The sequence below is a fragment of the Ascidia mentula genome, chromosome 6 (genome assembly GCF_947561715.1).
Source record: "Ascidia mentula chromosome 6, kaAscMent1.1, whole genome shotgun sequence".
NCBI lineage: Eukaryota > Metazoa > Chordata > Ascidiacea > Phlebobranchia > Ascidiidae > Ascidia > Ascidia mentula.
Genome location: NC_138571.1, coordinates 15,339,436 through 15,364,454, shown reverse-complemented (window position 1 = coordinate 15,364,454; position 25,019 = coordinate 15,339,436). Strand labels below are relative to the sequence as shown.

At 36.9% G+C, this 25,019-nt stretch overlaps 5 protein-coding genes across 5 annotated transcripts; all 5 read right to left on the bottom strand.

Moving 5' to 3' along the window:
- Positions 1-26: 26 nt before the first annotated feature.
- LOC145907293 (putative methyltransferase DDB_G0268948) lies at positions 27-788 on the bottom strand. The gene has a single exon (XM_082994718.1). The coding sequence runs from the start codon at positions 786-788 to the stop codon at positions 27-29; it is 762 nt and encodes a 253-aa protein (XP_082850844.1).
- Positions 789-3,178: 2,390 nt separating this feature from the next.
- LOC145907292 (uncharacterized) lies at positions 3,179-5,516 on the bottom strand. The gene is made up of 4 exons (XM_082994717.1): positions 5,231-5,516; positions 4,582-4,745; positions 3,869-4,149; positions 3,179-3,267 (listed from the first exon to the last, which is right to left on the bottom strand). The coding sequence occupies exons 1-4, from the start codon at positions 5,309-5,311 to the stop codon at positions 3,179-3,181; spliced, it is 615 nt and encodes a 204-aa protein (XP_082850843.1). The 5' UTR covers positions 5,312-5,516.
- Positions 5,517-7,366: 1,850 nt separating this feature from the next.
- LOC145906556 (uncharacterized) lies at positions 7,367-9,578 on the bottom strand. Its single transcript, XM_082993990.1, has 3 exons — positions 9,466-9,578; positions 9,089-9,252; positions 7,367-8,538 (listed from the first exon to the last, which is right to left on the bottom strand). The coding sequence occupies exons 1-3, from the start codon at positions 9,535-9,537 to the stop codon at positions 8,157-8,159; spliced, it is 618 nt and encodes a 205-aa protein (XP_082850116.1). The 5' UTR covers positions 9,538-9,578; the 3' UTR covers positions 7,367-8,156.
- A 2,437-nt stretch (positions 9,579-12,015) lies between these two features.
- LOC145906470 (uncharacterized) lies at positions 12,016-13,470 on the bottom strand. Its single transcript, XM_082993885.1, has 3 exons — positions 13,352-13,470; positions 12,933-13,078; positions 12,016-12,628 (listed from the first exon to the last, which is right to left on the bottom strand). Exons 1-3 carry the CDS (start codon positions 13,424-13,426, stop codon positions 12,439-12,441), a joined length of 411 nt encoding a protein of 136 aa, XP_082850011.1. The 5' UTR covers positions 13,427-13,470; the 3' UTR covers positions 12,016-12,438.
- A 3,079-nt stretch (positions 13,471-16,549) lies between these two features.
- On the bottom strand, positions 16,550-17,107 carry LOC145907291 (putative methyltransferase DDB_G0268948). Its single transcript, XM_082994716.1, has one exon. It carries the CDS (start codon positions 17,105-17,107, stop codon positions 16,550-16,552), a length of 558 nt encoding a protein of 185 aa, XP_082850842.1.
- Positions 17,108-25,019: the final 7,912 nt, after the last annotated feature.

The following is a 25,019-nucleotide window of genomic DNA, read 5'->3' as shown; positions in this document are numbered from 1 at the left end:
CTGATTATATCAGCCAACTACTTTATTCAAATTAAGATCTTAAGGTTAGAGGCCGATAGCACAAAGTACTCATATTGGACGGTCAAACGTAGATCTTCGTCACTCAACGTGGGGACACCCAGCTTTTGTTTGACAGTTTCTCCAAATATTTCTGCTAAATCCACATCCCTCATATCTTCCTTTGTTACATTTCCCTTGGTTTCGAAAATTTCTTTACGTTTTGACTCCATGTATAGCGGGTACATACTCATAGATCGAATAAAACCCTTTGCTGTGGCCAGAGTCCAATTTTGTTTTGTTTGTTTCACTGAAAAGCGCTTTTTCTTGTCAGATGGAATTTTCTCGTAAATATTCTCGTATTTAAGTACCAAACATTCTCTACGTTTTCCCACATACTCATCCTTAAATAGCAACGTCTCGGTAAAAAGATTTTGTACAAACGCTCCATGCTTGTTCCAATGCTCTTCGTTTATAATTGGAAACACTATGGGTGACGAATATCCCATTAAGGCGACAACTCCACCTTTTATGAGAACCCTTGAAACCTCAGCAAAAAACTTTTCCAAATTAAACCAATGAGCAGCCTCTGCTGCCAGCAACAAATCAACACTTCCATCTGCAACTTTAATATCTTCAGCTTTTCCGATGCTGTACGTTACATGTTGGTGTTGATTTTGTCGTTTTGCTTCTTTAATTTGGTCTTCGCTGATGTCTGAAGCCAAGACTTTGTTGAAATAAGGAGCAAAAACGTTGGTAGCTTGTCCCCCTCCACAACCAACTTCAACCATGAGTTGATATTTTGGTTTTAAACCTGAAACCTTTTCCATTTGTTGCAAAATATGATCGACAACTTCTTGTCCATATCTTGGTCTAAACTCACTGTAAGCATTGACAAGCATTGTGTCTTTGAAAAGGGCGTGTGCCATTTTAATTTGATTGTTTCGAGTAAAATATTAGGATCCTGTTGGGGGGTTAATTTTTGTTGTTTAATGTGTAAAACCATCCATAACATTATTTTCAATATACTGCCACAATGATGACTAATTTCATAACCTAATACTGTACAGCCCGGCAAAAAAAGGCCACAATTAAAGAACTGAATACCCTGAAATAATTTTAAAATACATAAAGCACGACGTAATTTTGCGCACACAAAGCTTTTACCATATACGTCGCGATCTTACTAATTCTTTACAGCAGCAATGCTATCACATACCTGCAAAGTCGGTATTGTGGTAACTGTCTGAGATTGCTCGAGGCAAAACAATTTTATCGTGTATCATCTAATTGAGTGTTACAAAGTAAGCTAGAGGATGAACTATCCGAAATTTTGAAATCAGTTACGATTTTGTAAATTCCAACTATACCCGGAAATTACGGAAAGGCTCTCACGTACCACCTGGAATGCGGTCGCGTACTACTAGTTGTACACGTACCGCCGGTTGGGAAACACTGACTTGCGCTATAAGAGAAAATTTGCCCTATCACCAAGCGCCCACCAATCGGTCATTTATTTCCTAGCGCCCCCCAATCGCCCATTTGGTCTCCAGCGCCCCCGTACGATTTGCAAACGCCCACCGGGATTTAAACCCATGTCCTGGGTACGATTGCAAACGCGCTGGCGCCCACTTTGGGAACCACTGCTCTAGTCAAAGATTGGCAGCATTAACCAAGCGCCCGACCCGTACACCAAGAATAAAACCTGATCGGGTTTCGTGCCCAGGACATCCAGGGTTCAAATCCCAGTGTGGTCAAAAAAAAAAGATTCCATTTTCGAAAATCTGCAAAAAGGACAGAGTGGACTTGATAATTGCATTATAATCAGGTTACATTTTTGCGCAATTGCGAAAAAATTTAACGTACACTATGCGTTATTATTATTGGTACAGCGAGAATTAACGCTTGGCTGATTTCATTCTTAACCAGTAAAGCCCTTGGTATTTATCCGCGCATATGCTTGTCTTTAGGACGACATGTTTGTAGGGTGAAATGATGAAACTGTACTGTTGTTAAACTTTTGTTATGTTAAGAGACAATGAAATTTTATCCTGATTCTATTTGAATAAGTTGAATGAGACATATTAATGTAAGACGTGTTAATGCATATGAATTTTGGAACGTTGATGAAGCCACTAGCCGCAGGCTCGTAAGGACCTTGATCACCCCACAGTTGGTATGTTCAGGTTTTTTTAAATGTAAAGATTAAGGCAGATGCAATTTGTTAACTGTGGTGGGAGGCGTATCTTCGTTGTGCGTTCTTTCAATACTTATACTGTGACGTAGCAATCTTCTATTATGAAAAAAAACCGCTACGCTCAGAATACACAGGACGACCATTTAGACCAGGGTGGTCTTGGTGGAAGGTTGGGTGGGCGCGTTTTTGCCTAGTGGGACGAACGGCGCAGGACCAGGCTGCGCACAAGCGGTCGTAACAATTATGTTATACTTTAATGCTTTCGAATCGCATGTTTTTTCGCGGACCCCTAATTTTACGTCAAATAATTTTTTTTCACGTAATCAGTGGAGAATACTACAAAACAATATCAACAGTAACGAATCAAGTTTATTTAAGAAGCTATTTGCTTCAGACAAATTCTTCAGTCCAGGTCCACACATAGTCTGGACTCGACACGCAATTTAGTTTGGTGTAATCACACAATCACCTGTAACTCCACTCCACTAAACAGCAAATACTACCTTCACCTTATTAGAGTATGTCACCGGCAATAAGTGTGAATTTCCATTTGATAGACTAGTAAAAAAAATAAATCATAAGATACAAAAGATAGTGTTGCGCCGGCGGATTCTTTGTTTGTTTTTGTGTGTCGAGCGTACGCCATAACAAATAGCAATAACATAACAAATAGCAATTAGTTCTCTAGCAAAATATCATAAAAATTCAAATTCGTTTTCCGTGATTAGTAAATCAATATTTTATATAGTTTTTATTAATTTTTATTTATTTTTAGCTTGCGTAACCTTTTTGCGTTAGATTCTTGACATTTTCCTTTTTGGCAGTTTTGGTAAATGGAGAAACTGATGATGCCGTTTTAGGCGAAATATATTTTTCTCTCAATAAATCGATCTGAGCTGTCTAAAGATCGCTGTGTTGGGATTTTAATACATTATTATCGTTTTCCGTGAAATACACTTCCTTGCTCTTGTACAAAAACCAGAATTACTTCTTGGGCATGCCCGGACTTGCAGTTGTGCAAACTGTATCTGTGTCGTCTTTGTACATTTTATTGTTACTCGTAAGCAAACGCACTGAAAAGAGAAAAATGTTTAAAAGAGAGTGATGAAACACTGGCTTCACAAGTTATTGTTCCGTGCTTTAAAATTTTAAAAAGGAAAAAAATACATTTGTAAAATTTAAACATTTTTGAACTAATACTGACAGTTTATAAGAAATAGAAATAATTAATCAAATTCTAATAACGTTAAGTGCCAATCACTTAAATACTGGATGGTGTTCATTTACTGTTCCTTTACATACTCCCACAATTATACAACTCTTTCAGACACATCATGTCTTCATTTATGTAAAAATTACACTATTATGAGTCGCAATAAATTACAGACCAGCAGACCTCCTATTCACAAGTGTAAAACATGTGAAGCACATGCATAAAAATTAGCAATGTGGAGTAAGACGAGCACAAAGTTGCCTGAGAGTGAGAGTGACAAAATTTGAAATCTTTTTACATGCATAGCCAATCAAGGAAACAGTTGTGGAAACAATATCATGCAATAGGATGTCAATTAATCAGCTTAAACAGTTCCCAGCCCCTAATGGAGGTTGATTCTGTGCATTTCCATACAATGTACAATAGTCCTAGGATGCATGCAATTCCACCCAATATCCCACATAATACAAAGATCGGGGTGTTGTCTTCAACACTTCCAACCTCATATCTTATGTCAGCGTTGACATTGGGCCTTTGCTTATGTGGATCTGCTGGTGTCGAAGCAGGTAGCAGTGGTCTAGTCACACTAGAACCAGACGAAGTGACAGTAAAGGGCCTAGTTGTAGGAGTTGTTTTGACAGTGCTGTAACTAAATCCAGTCGCTGTTAAAACAGTCAGAGGTATGGCAGATGTAATCGTGCTTGTTGTTGGACTTTTGCGTGTGTTGAAATGATCAGGATTCCTGCAAAATACAATTCTTATGAATGACCAACTTCATAGGAGTGACAAAAGTTGTTGATGTAATGTGGAAAAGTGGTCTTTAACAGAGTTTCACTAACAGACAGTGTCGTTTTTAATGTATATGTATAAATATATATATATGTAATCTTATCAAACCCATACCATCAGTATATTGCACTCACACACCAGTACAAATAATCCTGTTTAAAAAACACAGGGCCTACAAGTGCCACTATTCATATGTAAAGTGTGTACAAGAAAATTCATATATATATTTTAAACCTAGTAAAGGTTTAGTAAAGAAAGCATTTCCACAAATAAAAAGCTGAGATTGCATGTATGATTTTTTCTCTGACTTTAATTATTCGGATGTTAATGCATTAGTTAATTTTTTTGTGCGGATAATCATCACATTTATCAATCTGGTATGTACCTGCAACTGCAGTAAAGAAGAACTCCCTTTGGATTATGGCAACCGCTTGGGCATGGGACACAAACCCTGTGGCCATCATTGTTGGTAACACGGTAATCAGTATCACATCTTCTACAAACCCCATTCCTCCATAATCTAGTTCCACCACATTGTGAATAAGCAGTCTGTTGAGCAAAAAGCTTTCATTAAGTATATAGCTCAAACATAATACCAAACTACATGTTACTTCGTTAGAAGGGTCATCAAAGATTCTGACAGATATAAGAGTCTTCAGTGTTTGTAGGGCGATTACAAAGGTACATACTGTAGGGTTTACAGTTAATAAATGGTATGGAATAGATTAAATATTGTAGCTTTATACACTGCACTACTCTGTTTTACGTCAATAGTGCTTCTTTACCCAAGTTCAAATATACCCATGGATTTAGACAGAGTCAATTTAGGTTTAACAGAGGCCCTATTATTTAGAAAAACTTTATTTTGTCCAAATTTAAAAATATTGCATGGAGCATAAGTTCACTGGATGGACATTTCTTCACATGGGTATTACATTTCTTCTCCCCGGATATAATTGTACAACAAACTAATTACATTATCCTTCGTAACTTTACACTCAGAAATTCACGTAACCAAAATTCGTGTAACTTACTTCTGCAAATTGGTTGAATACAAACAAAAGCAATAAGCAGTTCTTCCAAACACAGCCTTTCGCCATCTCGACCAACGCCATGTTAGACCTTACATTTTTATTAAATTCATCATCATGGCATTATTTTCGTGCAGGACCACGTGGTAAAATCCCCACCGGTCCAACACCGCCATTTCAATCGGCATGGTTTTATTACAATTTCATCCACGTCGCTTCACATATTCGTTTTGGGATCATTCTCACTGCAGAAATTACACATACACGGCTACTTGATTTGTGGCATTGTGCCGACATCGCCGTGAGAAAATAAATTTCTTGCCTAAAAGCACCATATCAAGAGTAAACTGAATATAAGCCTCGTCATGGTTTACTGCGTAAACAAAAAGATTCACAGAAATCATTGAGCCTCCCTCACGATTTCGAAACAGAAAAGTTTTTCAGCGTTAGAAACTGCTGACTGCCACTCACAATTCTTTAGAATTTGTTATTATAAAATGGTGTTTTTACACATTACAACAGTTTATATTGTCGGTTTACCAGTTGTCGGGTATGTCCCCGCTGGGTGACCGTGGGGTACGACTGCGTCTCGGCCTCGCACCTTACGGATCCGACTGAGTCTCGTTGGCAACTCGGCCTCGTAGGCAACTTGCCTTCTCTATCTCAAGGTTTACTGTTGGAGTTAAAGAACTCCTTTACACAAGTCTGTGCGTCTTCTAAATAGTCTAACTCCCGACTAAACACATACATCCACCAAGCTTCAAGCCAGTCCACAGTTGTTCATAAATCCATTTATTGATATAATCCAACGAATAATTCCAAGTACAGTACAGTGCAATTGGGGCTCCTATACAGTGTACTAAAGCAGAACCAACAGCCTAGACCCTTACACAGCAACAGTTGAAACACACTGATTTGGCAGGCACTAGTTGCTCTGCTTATATAGTCTGCGGTTGGCCACACGTAATGATGCCTTATTTGGAGTTGTTGCGCAACTTGAATGCAACTTGAAGTTGGCCGATTTGGTCGATTACGTCAGTTATTTATATAGCTTAATTAACTAAGTGCCCTAATAGGTTATTTATGTATAGGTAGACTTTGTTTTCAGAATAACTAAAAGTAGTTGTGTTTATTTTAGCTTTATTTATCATTTGCGAAAGAAGTACTTGTGTTTAAATTAACCTTATTTATTATTTGCCAAAGAAATGCCTGTAATTATTTTAACTTGATTTACATAGTTAGTTTGGTTGCCTAAGTTACCTATATGACTTCATTGCCCAAATTACATGGTTTATAACACATCTATAATGTGGCTGCTTCTACCGGCTACAATTTTTTTCACCTGCCACCAGCTCGGCAGGTTTTTCCTGTTAAATTGTCCGGTCAGGAATTGACCTAAACCGGAAATGAGTTCTTCTTTTTTTCCCATGTCGTTTTATTGGACATCACAACTTGGACATGCGTTGAACGCGTGATTACAATGACTTTGGTTTTAACTCTCGGTCATAACACAGTTATACGCTTTGGGCCTTTTATAGTATATACATGTGTTGTGTGGCGACAATATAAAGCCTTGTTTGTGTAATTTGTTAGTTTCATAATGAGCCGAAAGGTTCTTTGGTAAACAATTTATTTTCAATTGACCGCAATACCTTCTTTTTTTCTTGGCAAACACAGCATATGAAATTACACATCAACACACACAAATAGTCCTGGCAAGTTTGCGGAGTCTGCCTAAAACACCATATGGTATACTATTAAAATCATTTCCGAAAACGCCAGTGACTTCAACAGCATAATTACAATACTGGCGGTAAAATTGTTTACCTATGTGGGAACTTTAATCTAAAATCATTCTAACATGTCTAGTTACTAACTACACCGCGAAAAATGTGTTAGTGTTTTCTTGCGGCGGATTTTGTTGTGATAATGAACTTAAACAATGGGGCATATATCGCATCGTTTAACCAGGTTGTGTAACCGATTATTCGGCAGTTCATCCTAAGAAATTTTAATTGCTTAACTTTTGCTAGCGGTAGTCTGAACGACAATGCTTCAATACGTACTAATTAAAGCGACAAATAAACCAATAACGGTTTGTCTCTGTCGTGTTTTTGAAACGTTTATGCTTGACGTTTGCCATCAAAAAATGCCTGGACTTCAAAAGACTGGAAAAATTTGTTACATTTCGCCCAGTCCCACTGCACAGTTTTTGGATGCAGAAAGCAGTCACCAGTGGAAAGAGACATTATCGAAACAGACGACTTAACTTACATTATCCGACCTCGAGGAAAACAGATTACATGAACAATTAGATACAACTGCTTCCATTTGTGTCAATTGTACAAACACCAGAAATCTTCAATATCTCTACGACATGCATCTATGTTGTCTTTTTACTCGTAAACAAACATACAGTACAAACAAGTATGGAAAAGAAAGAAAAAAAGGTTTAAAAGAGAGATATGAAAAACTGGCTTCACAAGTAATTGTTCGGTGCTTTAAAATCTTGGAAGGGTAAAAAATACATTAGTAAACTTTAAACATTTTTGAACTAATAAAGAAACAGAAAGCATTATTCAAATTCTAATAATGTTCTGATAATAAACTGCTAATGACTTAAATACTGAATGGTATTCAATCACTATTTGTTTACATAGTCCCACAATTACACAATACATTCAGACACATCGTGTCCTCATTTATGTAAAAATAACTATGTACAGTTGAAATAAAATTACAGACCAGCAGACCTCCTATTCACAAGTGCATAATGGAGTGTAAAACATGTGAAGCACAAGCATAAAAATTAGCAATGTGGAGTAAGACGAGTACAAAGTTGCCTGAGAGTGACAAAATTTGGAACCTTTTCAAAATTGCATATCCAATCAAGGAAACAGTTATGGAAACAATTTCATGCAATGGGTCATCATTTAATCATTCTAAAACGTTCCCACCCCCTAATGGAGGTGGATTTTGTGCGTTTCCATACAATGTACAATAGTATTAGGATACATGCAATTCCAACCAATATCCCACATATTACAATGATCGGGGTGTTGTCCTTATATCTTATATCAGCGTTGACATTGGACCTTTGCTTATGTGGGTCTGTGGGTGTCGAAACAGGTGGCAGTGGTCTGGTCACACCAGAAGCAGAGGAAGTGACAGTAAAGGGCCTAGTTGTGGGACTTGTTTTGACACTGCTGTAACTAAATCCAGTCGTTGTTAAAACAGTCAGAATTGTGGAAGATGTGACCAGGCTTGTTGTGGGAGTTGGACTTTTCTGTGTGCCGAAATAATCAGCATTGCTGCAAAATAAGTTTTTCACTGTTTTAAGTTAGCAATTATATTAAGTGTACAAAATTTCATATTTGAAAGACTTTAATTGAGTTTTAAAACCAACATAACAGATAGTGTCATTTTTCAATGTATGTATTCATACCCATAAGCCTTTTTATCGTCTTTCAGTACCATCAGACCAAGGAAACCAACCAGATTAGTTTAAAAATTCAATAATTAATTAATATTTTTTGCATCCACTCACCAATACAGATAATCCTGTTTAAAAGTCACGAGACCTAACATAAGACATAGCACTATCTACATTAATATATATATATATATAACAGTAAAGTGTGTGCATCAAAATTTATATGTATCATTGACATTAAAGGTTTAGAAAAGAAAACATTTCAACAAATAAAAAGCCCAGAATGCATGTAGGAATTTTTCTGTGACCATAAATTATGCCAACAATGTGTGTGGATTATCAGAATATTTTTGTATGTTAATGCATCAGCTATTTTTTTGTGCACATTAATCGGTAAATTTTGACATATTTTCCAATCAGGTATGTACCTGCTGCATTTGCAGTAAAGAAGAACTCCCTTAGGATTATGGCAGTCACTATCACACTGAACACAAACTCTGTGGCCATCAGCATTGGTGGTAACACGGTAATCAGTATCACATGTTTCACAAACACCATTCCTCCATATTCTTGTTCCACCACATTGGGAAGTCTGCCAAACAAAGAGAAGGCTTCAAGTATGTAGCTTGAACATAATACCATTATGACATCACTGTAACTAGCCTAATTTTTGGCATATATACTTTGGCAATTTGTTCACACACCACACAAAAATTATGTGTTAAAAAAAACTTTTTCCCTTCACAAGTTTACACACAAAAATTCACGTAAAACTGCGTAAGTTTGCAAACAAAACATGACTTACTTCTGCAAGTTGGTTTATTACAAACAAAACCAATAAGCTTCTTTTCCAAATAGGCCTACAACGTTTCGCCATCTTGGACCTATACGCCCGGTTTACAGGCAGGTCTTCACATGATCAGCATGAGTCATACAGGACCCATGTGGTGAAATCCCTGGTTCGCCACCGCCCGGCTTGGTTCCATTACATTTTAATCCATGTCTCTTTACAGATACGAAATTAGAGGTCATTTTCACTGCAGAAATTTCACAAGTGTGGATGTTTGCACTCCGGTTTGTTCATCGGTGACATCATAGTATACTCTTAGAGTATACTATGGTGACATCGCCGTTAAAAAATAAATTTCCCGCCAAACATCGCCATACCTGGAAAAACGAAAAACGCTTGTCATGGTTCACTGCGCAAAAGTTAAAATAGCTCATTGGAATCAAAATTTTGTGATTCGACACTTATGGTAATTACGCCTTACATGGTATTAGCTATGCTCACACTTTCCAAATTTTAGTAACAGCCTTGTATATTATATTCATTCTCTAAAGAAGCCTAGTCGTACGTACAGGCGAAACGTCAGAAAATACAATCTTTTTTAAACACAAGGTGTATATTTGTTGTTTATCACCAGAAAAACGTCAGATTCACAATTCAATATTCATGTCTGTCACAATTTTTTCGTTTTACAAAAAAAGTACAGCAGGTTTTGTACAAATGTTCTACTTACAAATGATAACTAACATGAAAGCAATACGGCCTTTTATTTGTATGTTTCCTCTTCAACAAAAAACGTAATTGTTTTCTCAGTTGCTTGATTTCAACAGGCAATTCAGGAAATAATTATGGAAGCAATATCATACAATGAATGTCCATATGAAATTTATTGGATGTTAAGCCATGGGCTGACTTCAAACAGCCACTTGAATTTCAGTCTTGTTACATGTATGGAACGATTCTTAATCAACACTTGGTTGCAATAAAAATCTGCTTGATAAAATTGTTATTGTTTTTAGTTTTGGGCGCCTGACTTGATAACCTTCATGATTTTATTGGTGCCCATGCCATTTTATTTCTTTTGTGTATCGTTTATCTGCAAAGTTGTTCTTAACGCAAAATACACATGATTTGATATCAATGTGTAGCCACTGCTTGCTTTAAATGCTAGTGTTGTTTCATTATATAGCTTTACCTAAAAACGAACTGACCTAGAAGTTTGTGCTGCAAACACATAAGGAGGTTCCAAGTTCGACATGACCCCCAAAAGTATTTTCCATTACATAGCCATATGTTAACTCCAGGGAAAATAACTTTTGCTTGTGATGTTTTATTAAAAAAACTTGCAAACATCATACCTACATAGTTTCACCACAATCTTGATAAAAAAAAACGGTAAATGAGACAGTGAACAACATGCCCCAGGAAATTAGTTGATACTTCTTTTTTAGGCCAGATAAGACTGAAATGGTTCATTAAACTGCAGGTATGCATATTTTACCTGTTTTTCATCACAGGCATTTGAACTTTTTTGCAAACAGTTTCAAAGAAAACAAAATCCTGTCGCTAACTATCAAGACATTACACAAACACTGTGTTGGCTTACAAATTCAGAAAAAAAGCCCCTACAGTACCATTTTAATAACCACAGTACCTTCTTTCTTCTTGGCAAACAAAGCATGTGAAATCACACATCGGCACACACAATTAGTCTTGGCAAGTTGGGTCAGTCTGCCTAAAACACCATATGATGTACGTACTAAAATGCAGTGACCTTTAGGCAAATTACAAAACTGGTGGTAAAATTCAAAATAACACACATAAAAAGTAAGTATTGTCACAGTGTGACTAAAACACATCACAATGTAGAATCGCCATTAACACATATAAAATATTTCTGTAAATCTCTCTGTAAGGCAGTTGTATATGTTAAAGCACAACTAAACATTAATCTGTCACAAGGAAGAATTGTGAAATGCAGTACAAACACATTTGGCATTATTTCAAAACACAGTAGATGCATAACAATAGACATACAGCAAGGTTACAGTAAAATTATAGTAAGAACACATGAAACATATTTTTGATCTGAGAACTTGTGGGAAGATGAGCATACGCACAATTTGATCAAGTTAGGAAGCCTTTTTGGAAAATAAATATATATAATGAAAAATAGGAATAAAATTAAACAAGTTTGCAGAATCAGCATGAAGTAGTGAGTAACAAAAGTAGCATTTTAAAATATGTCAGCATTCTGAAGTTTTGTTATGGCAGCATGTGTCTGTGTGTTTTGGCTTTGCAATCCTATTGTGGTCCGATTTTTTTGCAATATTACAGTCTTCTGTAAAGGTGCACCTCACTAATGCCACTGCCAGCTGCTGAAGTACTGTCAGCTATTGGAGCACAAGTTTGTTTGCAAGTTACAACTAATATAACCAAGACAATACTTGCAGCTACTACCAAAAGTACAACAAAAACAAAGACCAAAATCACTTTGTTTTCCATTCCTTTATCATGGTTAGTTGGGTTTGATCCATTTAATATAGGTTCAGTCTTGGTAGTAACATCCACAGGCATAGGCGCCTAGTCCGGGGGGGCAGGGGGGGCGGCGCCCCCCCAGATTTTTCAAAAAAAACGGGTGGCTTTTACGCGCGTCTGTCCGCACCATGTAACTCGTCGCATTCGTAACGTTCAAAGAAAAAAAGAACTAAAAACAATGTGTTTCTTACACGACGCGCACAAAACATGGTGACCTAGTTTCGCTTACGTAACTGACATCGGTTGTTGCAACGTCAGTCTCGCAGTATGATATGTCAGCAGGTACTTATTGGTTGTGTCGTAGACCGATCTCGTGCGTTCATCGTTAACGTCGCCCTTTTGGTTAATACGCATCGTGCATTGAAATTCAAACACAGTTTTTCGATACTTGATGACGTCATAGTAACAAATTATGACGTCATAATATAGCCGCCCCCCCTGGAAAAATGAAAACTAGGCGCCTATGTCCACAGGTGTTGTAGTATCCTTGATAGTTATGTTATAGTCATGTGTTGGAGTTGGGGAAGTGGGTTGTGAGGGAGTTGTAATAGTTGCAGTAGGGGTTGTTGCAGACAAAGTGACAGTAACAGTGGTGTTAGCTGCCATTGTTGGTTCTTCCTGTGGAATGATATTTTCAGGATCCCTAAAAATGAAAGTTGTATTGGAAAGGCCCAAATAAGCTCAGATTACACAGTAAGAATAAACATTTCATGAAAAAAAATAGATCAAGTTCCAGTTCAGACTATATTGGTTTATACAACACAACTTTCATATTTTTATGGAAAACCTATAACTTTTTTAACCTGAAAATCACACAGAAAAGTGTACTTGGCCCCAATCAGTTAAATTTGTTTTTAGTAAGAGACAATCATATACTTAAAAGACTACATACCATTTTAATAACAATCCTACTCTGGCCAAAAACCTTAGTTTGCTCATAATCATACCTGGAACTTTGACAATATGGAAGTTGGTAAGGATTCTTGTGCCCCTTTGGGCAATCTTCACACAAGCCAGTGGTCCTATTAAAAATTTGGTCCACAGGGCATTTTTTGCAGATTCCTCCAATCATGTGTTCACCATCTGGACAATCCTAATAAGATTATGATAAATTTATGCAGCTAGTACTTTCAGTAGGAATATAATTTTGCATGCTTTGGTAAAAAATGCTTTGGGCAAATTTCATGCTATAATCTAAACATTCCCCTAACTGTAAATGTATCTACAATACAGTTGAGTTTTTGCCACACTGTTTTTATCAAACATTGTTTATTTTGTATCAATGATCTTTCAGAGTGGTTTGCAACTTGTTAAATTTAGCTCTCTATCGAAAATACATTATGAAACTATTAAGAATACAACTCACCGAAGCAACAGCACACAGAAATAGAAACATCACAACCAGAGACCCAATCAGCATGTAACAAGGAAGTTTTAGCATTTTACACTCTTTTTTTGCTTTGCTAATAAAAGTACTAAAACAGAAAGTTCTGTTAAAAAACATTTTAGATTGAATCTAATCTAACAGCAAAAGCTTTTTGAAATTATACCAGTACATGCTAAAAAGTTGACAACCATTGATTAGTAGACCACTGTTCTTAAGCTGGAGGGGGCATGATTTAGTATTGAAGGGGCCATGAATCGGTCTCTAAATGACTATTTTTTATACTTGGTGAATATCCTTTCTTCTGCTATGTCAATGCAAGACCTAAAAATCAAGGTATGTTGTAACATTATATTTAACAATCGATCTCAGAGACTTGATTTTTTGCGGTCTATAAAACTAAAAGAAATATTCCCTGATTTGTTGCAGTATTAACTAACTGAACTGAACTATAATTGTTTCAGTGTTTGTTTGGAGGTTGACAGAGGCATGATACAAGGACAAATAAGTAAGGCAGGCGTGATCGAAAAAAGGTTAAATCCACTGATCTACACGATCTGCAAAACAATTTAACAATATCTTTTGGGCATACGCTATGCTCGCAACTGTCACGAGTCGCGACAAAGCTAACGTGGAGTGGACTTCGAGTCAGGTAAGACTCGCCCTTTTCTCGTCTCTCTCTCTCTCAGACTTAGTACAGAAGTCGGGTATTAGACTAGTCAGGTAAGACTCGCCTTTTTCTTGTCTCTCTCTCTCTCTCTTAGACTTACGTAGACAAGTCGGGTATGGTTTGGTGGGAACGTATTTGGCGCAGGACACCAAAAAGTTTCTTGTTGCAAAAATAAACCTTTGTCTATGACGTGCAAACTACTAAACATTTGTTTGTGTTGGTTTACTTGAGTTAAACACATGTAAGTTTCCGCCAAACATGTTAGAGAGAGAAAGACGAGAAAAAAGCAAGTCTTACCTGACTTGTCTACGTGAGAGAAAGAGAGTGACGAGAAAAAGGCGAGTCTTACCTGACTTGTCTGCGTAAGTATTTTTTCCGGCGGGAGTCGGTCGGAACCGGGCTTTATACTTTATAGCATCTACCGTGTCACCGGTTTCACCAATCCGTGACGAGCAAAACTATTAAACCGAGGTAGATTTAAAAAAAATTAGAATTAAAAATAGGTGAAAGGTGAATATTTTAAATCTTTTAAAATATATTAGAATTACCTACATAAAAACAAGTACTCTCCATTTATACCACTTTGGAAATAATAACTCAGAATGGCAACGATATGCAAACCAAGTAAGCACGTTTTGGTGCAAACCTGGCCAAAATTTATTTTAAACAAAAAATGCCGCTGGACGAAGAAGCTTTTTAAGTTAGTAATTATGTACCAAATTTAAAAAGTTTGTAAGGGTAAAAGCGTGTCCACACTGAGGCGAAGCGTACACTTTAGTTCGTTTTATTTTGTTTTCGTAAAACACGCTGTCTTGATATGTCTGGTTTGCTACGTCAAATAAACTTTCATGACCAATATACACGTGAAGGTGTGTATGTTTGTAAAATAGTACAGTGAAATGTTGTATTTTATGTTGAAATCTTTGCGTGGATGCAAGAAAGAGAAGTGATTTTTATTGCTTTTGTCTATTTATCCGTACTATTTTCTAACCGGATAACGACTGACTAGCTATAGGATTTAACTTTTTATCACATTATATGCCATTCAGGCAGTCAGAAACGGAAGATACTTTTACACCGGGTCACAAAGTTTTTTCCAAACTTGATCCACATATAAGCCTATGCAACATAGAAATCTGTGCGAATGTTAACGCTACGATTTCGTGTGGTATTTCAAGTCAAATTTATAAACAAAAATAACAGGTGGTGGCCCTGTTCACGCCTAATCATTTAAATTCGCACAGATTTCTGTTTTACACATGTTTATATGTGGATCAAGTTTGGAAAAAACTTTGTGACCCGGTGTAGTAGTATTTTCCGTCAGAAACGACTCCACGGCGCCAACAACCGGATAAGTTTTTTAACAAAATATTTTTAAGGTGGAACAAAAAGACAAATTATAAACAAGTCATTCATTTGTTAGACAAATCATATATAATTTTATTGTGTGGTTTTGGGTCCAATATTGTTTAAAGCAAACATCTGTCATGTATTGGGCGACTGCTCGGCTATGTCGGGATACAATACCCCTTAAAAATGCTTTGAATCTATTTAACTTTATATCTATTTGATAAAATGTTCGCTCTATATCAAAAAAATTAAAAGAAAAAGGTTTTATCTTTTGGTTCTAAGTCGATGGATACCCTGCAATTTTGTACAACATTAGCCTATTATATATATTGCATATCGTATTCACGCATGATTTATCATGGCCGAACGAAACCGTTTTTTAGGAGTAGGTTTTGCTTACATATCCTTGCACAAAAGCAGATTTTGACGTTTAACCAATAACAAGCCTGTAGGACTGTGCCCAGGTTTCACTTCGCTACATTTTTTCCCCTCAAAGGGCACTGGCGTCGCCATTTTGTATCAACAGAAGCTTGTGCTGCGTGTTCTACAAGGAAGTGTAACCCTGTCTGCATCATTCGTTGCGCATGCGTTCCGATTATGTTGGGAATTAAGTCAGAAACATGTGTACAGCAAAAGCAATTCTCAGGACTACGCTACGTTTACGCAAAGTCATTCAAAAATGTCTGGACAGTATGTGTCGCCCCCGGGCATAAAATAGAATGGGAGAATTATAACGTTTATTTGTGAGGTAATTCGTACAAATACAAAAACTTGTATCTTTGTCATTTTAACTACGTAACTACAGAAGTTATTGTTAGACCTTTTTTGAGAAACTAAGCTTTCAAAAAAAGTCGCTGTTAATATGAAAAATTCAAACTGGGCGATTAAATGCAGATCTTCGTCGCTAATTGAGGGAACATTCAGCTTTTGTTTAACTGTTTCTCCGAATATTTCCAACAAATCCACATCCCTTATATCTTCCTCTGTTACTTCACCCTTGCTTTCTTGTATTTCTTTACGTTTTATTTCCATATCGAGTTGGTAAATATCAACAGATCGAAGAAGTCCTTTTGTTGTGGCCAGAGTCCAATTATGCTTTGCTTGTTTCACGGAATAGCGATTTTTTTGTTAGAAGGAATTCTGTTGTAAATATTTTGACATTAAAGCAAACACTCTCTACGTTTGTCCGCATGCTCATTATGAAACCCTTGTATTGTTTCCTGCAAAAGGCTTGTAAGGGAAGTACTTATGGTTTCACCGTTTATAATAGGACACAACATAGGTGCACAATATCCGACTAAAATCAAAACGCCGTCCTTTTTAAGAACTCTTGAAACCTCAGCAAAAAACTTTTCCAAATCAAACCATTGAGCCGCCTCTGCTGCCAGCAGCAAATCAACACTTCCATCTGCAACTTTGATATCTTCAGCTTTTCCGAGGCTGTACGTTACATGTTGGTGTTGATTTTGTCGTTTTGCTTCTTTTATTTGTTCTTCACTGACGTCTGAAGCCAAGACTTTGTCGAAATAAGGAGCAAAGACGTTGGTAGCTTGTCCCCCTCCACAACCAACTTCAACCATGAGTTGATATTTTGGTTTCAAACCTGAAACCTTTTCCATTTCTTGTAGAACACAATCGACAACGTCTTGTTCGTATTTCGGTCTAAATTCGCTGTAAGTCTTGACAAGCGTTTTGTCTTCGTAAAGAGCGTGTGTCATAATGGTGTTGGGCTATGCCTATGCAAGTATACCTGCAAGTATACCTAGTTTAAATTGTAGATCAAACCATTTAAGATTTTTATCAACAAATAATTAATGAAATTGAATAATCTTTCATTATAAAACACATAAAATACGCCTTGAGAAACTCTATAAAAATTACTTTGATATGTTTTTCACATTTGCCATTAGTAAATATTTGATTGAAAACCTAACTTCTCATAAAGTTTTTCGATTACACAGCAAACTGCATGGAGCAACCCAAATTCTTGTAAACATAGAACGCGGCAGAAAGAAGCAAATGGCCTTTTTCGAGAACGTGCTTTCAACAAGGCACGTAACATTCGAACGTTAGCCAAAGCCGGAAGTTATCGTCAGAGGACCACAGAGCAGTTGGTAGTTGCGATGATCAGGTTGGTGTTTATGGCAAATCTTTTATAAGCAGCCATGTGCACAATTTTTTCGTTGTAAAAATGGAAACATTTTTTTTCGTCAAAGCAACGCTTCAGAGCGCAGTTTTTTTTTTATTGTTTTGAATGATAACAACATATGTAAGTGTGTAATGCAACACATGTTTCATTGGGAATTTTGACATTTATTGGTCAATGTCAGAAAAAGTAAATTATTTTTAATCAACGTAGTTGGGGACAGCCCAAAACGTGTGGTGAATTGCGGACTTCAATACTGCAGCAGTATTTCCGCTTGGCATTAGTGGCTTGCTGTCTTTAGTCGGCAAAGCAACCCAATCTGCGCCTGCCTTCTACTTCCTCAAACTGTGCAGTTTGCCATATGCGCATTGTGTCGTTCACTGGTCTAGTATGGATTGGAAGCAATGGAAATTACCATGTAGAGTTACAGCGTACTGCAGTTTGAGCGAGTATTGTTAAAATCGCGAGTTTGGTTTGCAAAATTTGTTACATGTAATAGTAAGGTAGAAAAAATAGCACTTTTTATGATACTTTACCAGGCCGAAGCGGAACAGCACAGTTACATTCTACCTATACCATGAGTAACACATACTCTTACGCCCTTTCCTTCATGAAGCAGCAATAACATGTAGCAATTACAATAGGTAAGTTAGCAACGAGCCGTGACTTTAAAAACACTTCAATAAGCTAGTTTTGAACATGTTGAACACAGACTGTCTACTGAGGCCAGTTTCACCGTTACACTCGAGTGCAAACGTATCTAAACTTTTTCTGTTGGAAGACACTTTTACACCGGATCACAAAGTTTTTTCCAAACTTGATCGACATATAAGCCTATGTAACATAGAAATCTGTGTGAATATCAACGCTATTACGATTTCGTGTAGTATTTCAATTCAAATCTATAAACAAAAATAACAAGCGGTGGCCATGTTTACGCCTAATCATTAAAATTCAAACATATTTCTGGTTTACACATACGTGGATCAAGATTGGAAAAAACTTTGCGACCCGGTGTTGTAGTATTTTCCTTTTCTGTTCGCTTGCCGTTGATAGACATGCCTTCAGGCCGCATCTCACAATTAAATCATAAAATTTGTCATCGTGCACCTGGTTACAGTTGCTCTTGTTTGCCAAAAACAATTGCCGGGTCTGATGGATCGACACGAATGTTTTACAGAGAAGTGTCGAATTTTTAGAGAATTTTCCAATCGCAATTGCATGATTGTTACTTGTAGTCGAGATTTTCGAGGCAGTTTGCGTATTGTTGTGTTTCGACACCGAGGGGGTATTTTTATAACACTGTGTGTTTGACAACTTTGGCAATTTTTACTCTGACGTGTCCATGAGGCGACACCAATAAAAGTTTATGGTTTTCGCTCCAAATTTTATTGATTATGATTTTTTACAAGTTTTGTGAAAACAACACAAAATCAGAGGCGATCGGCAAGGTAAAATTAAACGATCGCCGGTAGATCGCCATTGAGGTGTTGGTCGACCCAGATTTATATAAACGCCGTATGGAAGAGTGATGTTGTCCACACTGCATGAACTTGTAGGAATCAAAACCTCATTGTAAAAATAATGTACGTAATGTTTGCAAGTGATTCTAATCGTGTATCTAGAAAACAAAACACAAAAAAACATTTACAGAGATGCGAAAATATTTGCTGAAGTAGCGGATGTGGCATAAATTATTACGTCATTTTGACTCTGTAGCGCCGCTAGTGTTTGTCTCGCGTCGTATTTGCATTGTAAATTCTGGCCTGAGGCCAAATCAAATGTAAACGGATACTGTTTGTTAAATTTTATGCTATATTGCACGTTCTCCAAGTCGAAACACAAAATCTACGTTAACATTGCTTTTAGAATGTTGAACCGCATCGGATGTACAGCGTTTCTGCAAACTCAATGAGGCGCAAAAATTAATCATGCATAAAAGCAAAACATTTTTCGACTGAGTTGCGAAGGGAACACGAACTGAAGAAAGAGTGGGTCAAATGCAGTTAAGTGTGCCGTCAAGCAGAACTTGTTCGAACAGATATCTAATGTTTGCATTTATGGTTTGGTGTCGTTATATGTCAAGTTGCAGCTAAGCAAAGCCCAGGCCAGGCCAGCAGCTAAGTTGCGACTTTGTTTGCATTCGGCAGTACTTGCCTTGCGATAAATTTGCTTCGACTAAGATACGCATATACCATACTTAACAGCTTACATACCCTGTCGCACTTTAAACAAGGTTATATTGCAAGTTGACAGCAACGACAGTGCAAGGATGGAACAACTACAAATGACAGTAAAATGTAATTTTTTGTGTGTAAGTTTGGTCAAATTCCTGGTTTGAAAAAGTGTACTAACTGCAAACAACCCATTGTTCACGAATTGTGTTGCAATCTTATCGGCAGTCAACTTTAAAGCTGAATCAATTAGAAGGTTATATATCTTGGATTGTTGAGTTTAAACTTGGAAATTCCTTATTAGTAACTAAACAGAGGAAATCTTGCCGGCTATTTAGCTGACAAGATCGTTGTAAGTTAAACCATAGGTACACTGATGAGACTTATTCGGTCGAGAGAACATACTCGTAAACGTGTTGTGTCAAGTGTCAGGATGTTTCGTTTCGTTGTGGTTTTGATTTGTGGGTTACGAAAAAATATTAGCTTAGTTTTAACACAAAAAATATATTTGAAAACAAAACACTGTCACATATTCTGACCTCACTTTTCAATTTGCCACATTTGTAGCACAATTCGCGTTGCCTTTTCAGGATTTGTGTGCAGGATAACAGAAAACAACATCCTCAAACATATGTGAGTCACAATGGCACATAATTTATATAAAGGCAAAACGCTTATCAAGGATTATAGTGAATTTAGACCAAGATACGGAAAAGACGTTGTCGATTATGTTTTGCAAGAAATGAAAAAAGTTTCAGGTTTAAAACCAAAATATCAACTCATGGTTGAAGTTGGTAGTGGAGGGGGACAAGCTACCAACGTCTTTGCTCCTTATTTCGACAAAGTCTTGGCTTCAGACATCAGTGAAGAGCAAATAAAAGAAGCAAAACGACAAAATCAACACCAACATGTAACGTACAGCATCGGAAAAGCTGAAGATATCAAAGTTGCAGATGGAAGTGTTGATTTGCTGTTGGCAGCAACAGCGGCTCATTGGTTTGATTTTGAAAAGTTTCTTGTTGAGGTTTCAAGAGTTCTTAAAAAGGACGGCGTCGTGGCGTTAGTTGGATATTCTGTACCTACGATTGTCCCCTTTGCAAACGTAAGGCTCAAGAACTGGACTGAATCGTTTATACGGAATCTAATTATAGAGACAATGCTTGAATTCAAGGATGAGCATATGGAACAGCGCCTCGAAAGCATCTTTGAATACCATAACATTTACAGTAAAATTCCTTCCGACAAAAAAAATTGCTGTTTAGTGAAACAAGCAAAGCATAATTGGACTCTGGCCACAACAAAAGGACTTCTTCGATCTGTTGATATTTACCCACTTTATATGGAAATGAAACGAAAAGAAATACTGGAAAGCAAGGGAGAAGTGACAGAGGAAGATATAAGGGATGTGGATTTCGTGGAAATATTCGGAAAAACTGTTAAACAAAAGCTGGGAGTTCCCACGTTGAGTGACGAAGATCTACATTTGACCGTCCAGTTTGAATTTTATATATTAACGGCATCTGGTTTCAAAGAATAATTAGTATAAAGCAGTTCCAAAGCTAAAACTAATCTAGGTGAAGAATACACTTTGGAATCCTACAATTGAACCACTCCGTAAATTTAAACATATTACATCCTGAACAATAACATGATATTTGGATTCTTCACAATACGAATAAGTAAAGTCGTTTTACTAATTTCTGGTTGCCATAATGAAACAGAATAGTTGGCTTAAGGACGTTGAGTTCATCGTGAAATACTCCAACTTTTATATATTGATAGAACTTGTTGATAAACGTTATTTTGGAGTTTATCTGTATGACATTTCTATAAATGTGGCGATTCGTTTTGCTGTGTTGTTTGTGTGTTAGTTGATGAGGGTTTGGTATAAAGAAATTGTGGCATAAAAGCTGGGTGCTCCCATAGCGGCAAAGATCTACACTTAATTGCCTAGTTCTGTATATCTACACTAAATCGCCTTATTTTGTATATTAACGGCTTCTGAGAGTTTAATTTATATCAAGTGCGAAAATATTTGCAGAAGTAGCGGATGTGGCATAAATTATTACGTCATTTTGACTCCGTGGCGCCGCTAGTGTTGATTGAGATGTGGTCATTAACTGACCAGTCTTTGTGCTCGTACGCGATCTACATGCGAACCGTCCAGTCATTGTTTGTAGAGGGTTGTATTACATCACTTGTTCTGGTTTGGTTTTTCAAATACTTGTTTTGTGAAGAGAATGGGCTGCTGTCCATCAGATAAGATAATAGCTTTTGTCGTGGTAATTTCGAACCGGCGTGCTTCCTCGACTAACTCAGTCTCTGTCTACTCCAGCTATGCTTTGCTTGTAATTAGTTTACCTTGTGATCAGGTTACTTGGTGTTTCGATTCGATATACTCCCCAATATAATCACGTATCCTTAATCTAATAATAAACGATAAAGTAACTTCGTATCAGTTTTGAAACTGAAAGCAGGCCAGGAAACACAGCGGTTAGAACTCACGTGCGACCTTATGACAAATGAATTAGTCAAATAGGATTTCGTTATCAATGGTTAATTAAATTGTTAATACCCAGCGTTTAGTTAACAACATTCGGCATATCAACATTCGGCATATAGGCCGCAACAGTAACCAAATAGAGGAAGTCTTGCTTGGCTATTTTGCTGACAGGTTCGTTGTAAGTCATAGGTTGACTGATTAAACCTATTCGGTTGAGAGAACATACTCGTAAACGTCTTCACTATTTTCTGTAAGTTTAACTATAATTTAATCACATGTAGTAACCTGTGCTTGTGTCAAGTGTCAAGATGTTGCGTTACGTTGCGGTGTTGATTAGTGGGTTACGAAAAATATTTGCCAATTTAATCACATGTAGTAACCTGTGCTTGTGCCAAGTGTCAAGATGTTGCGTTACGTTGCGGTGTTGATTAGTGGGTTACGAAAAATATTTGCCAATTTAATCACATGTAGTAACCTGTGCTTGTGCCAAGTGTCAAGATGTGGCGTTACGTTGCGGTGTTGATTTATGTTGAAAACAAAACTCTGTCACATTTTCTGACGTCACTTTTCTATATCACAGTCATGGGCGTATCCAGGGGGGGGGGGTGGTCCGAGGGGTCCGGACCCCCCCCCCCCCCTTTTGTGAAATATTTTGGTCTTTTTTGCTAAAAATAAACGCATTTATGCGTATGCTAAATTAGTAACTGGCATGATACAAGGACAAATAAGTAAGGTTGACGTGATAGAAAAAAAATTTAAATCCACTGATCTACACAACAATATCTTTTGGGCATACGCCATGCTCGCAATTGTCGCGACAAGGCCAACAAGTACTGTGTGGACTTCGGGAGCAAGGTTACCAGAATATTTTTTTTGTTTACGAAGATCTACATTTAATCGCTCAGTTTGAATTTTCCATAATAACCGGGACCTCTCTAAGAGTTTAATTGAATTTGATTTCACCCACACGGCATATATAAATATATTATCGTACACCACGAAGAACTTTAATAGATTATTCGGTTGATCTTGTACGATATCACCAATTTATTCTTTTTCAACACAGCTGGTAAATCAATTTTGATTTGGGTTTTAGGAAAACAAAGCGCAACATATGAAATAATAAATTAAGTTTGTGAGAGATAATGAATAAAAACATACCAAATTTTCACATCGTTTAAAGCAACTTGACCATTTCCAAGTACTTTTGTGCACGCATGCCATTATTACCACTTCGTGCTGAGTGCCGCGTCATGCATGATCAATCACAGACTGTTTTTTTGGCACCGACTCTGCGATCATCTTTAAGACGATGTCTTCGCAGCAATGTAGGAGGCAATGTTAAAAATGTTATAGTTGTTTGCGATCATGGTATATTTGGTAAAATACTTTTAGCATGCAATACTTCTGCGTAAACGAGTTTTCAGTTTTATCTGAACGAGATCTTTTTCAAGTTGCGCTGTTTTGAAATTTTGCGGGTTTGTTTAGCTACATTTTTATGTAGGTTACGAAATATCCCAACTTACATTTAAACATTGTCGAAAAATTCGTTTATAATGTTCTGACACTTAAATAAAATTATATAATTCTTTCCAGGATACAAACGTCTATTGAGGCATCTTAGTATATTTGAATGAAGATTTAAACTGCAAACAACTTTTAAATCACAATGGCACACTCTCTTCACAAAGACCAAAGGCTTATCAAGGCGTACACTAAGTTTAGACCAAGATACGAACAAGAAGTTGTAGACTGTGTTTTGAAAGAAATGAAAAACGTTTCAGGTTTGAAACCAAAATATCCACTCATGGTTGAAGTTGGTTGTGGAGGAGGACAAGCTACCAACGTCTTTGCTCCTTATTTCGACAAAGTCTTGGCTTCAGACATCAGTGAAGAGCAAATAAAAGAAGCAAAACGACAAAATCAACACCAACATGTAACGTACAGCATCGGAAAAGCTGAAGATATCAAAGTTGCAGATGGAAGTGTTGATTTGCTGCTGGCAGCAGAGGCTGCTCAATGGTTTGATTTGGAAATGTTTTTTGCTCAGGTTTCAAGAGTTTTGAAAAAAAAGGACTGTTGGTTTTAATCGGATATTGTTCACCCATATTATTTCCTATTGTGAACGGAAATAGAGGCAAAACTTCCCTTCCAAATCTTCTGGAGGAAACAGTGCAAGGGTTTGAGGATGAGCATTCGGACAAACGTAGAGAGTGTTTGCTTCCGACAAGAAAAAACATTTTATTGAAACAAGAAAACCAGAATTGGAGTTTGGCCACAGCAAAAGGCTTCCTTCGATCCATTGATATTTATCCAATTTACATGGAGTTGAAACGTAAAGAAATACTGGAAAGCAAGGGTGAAGTAACAGAGGAAGACATAAGGGATGTGGATTTTGTACAAATTTTCGGAGAAGCAGTTAAACAAAAACTGGGAGTTCCCACGCTAAGTGAGGATGAAGATCTACATTTAATCGCTCAGTTTGAATTTTTTATATTAACTGGGACTTGTCTTATAGTTGCTTGACAATCGGATTCACAAAATGTTGTAACCGATGATTTGCAAAGATTATATAAGTATGGCAAATGTTGTAGTGGTTTACTCACCCTTTATGTATGTATGTATATAAATATATCTTGATCGCACTCCATGCAGAACACACAATTAATAAAACTAAAATTTCCACTTACAAATCTTTAATATTGCCTCTTCATTGGTTAGTATAAGTGGTGTATGAGCAGCAAGAGTGGACAAACGAACACAGCATGCCACATATTTCGCTTATCAGGACATATGTTGTGTAAGTT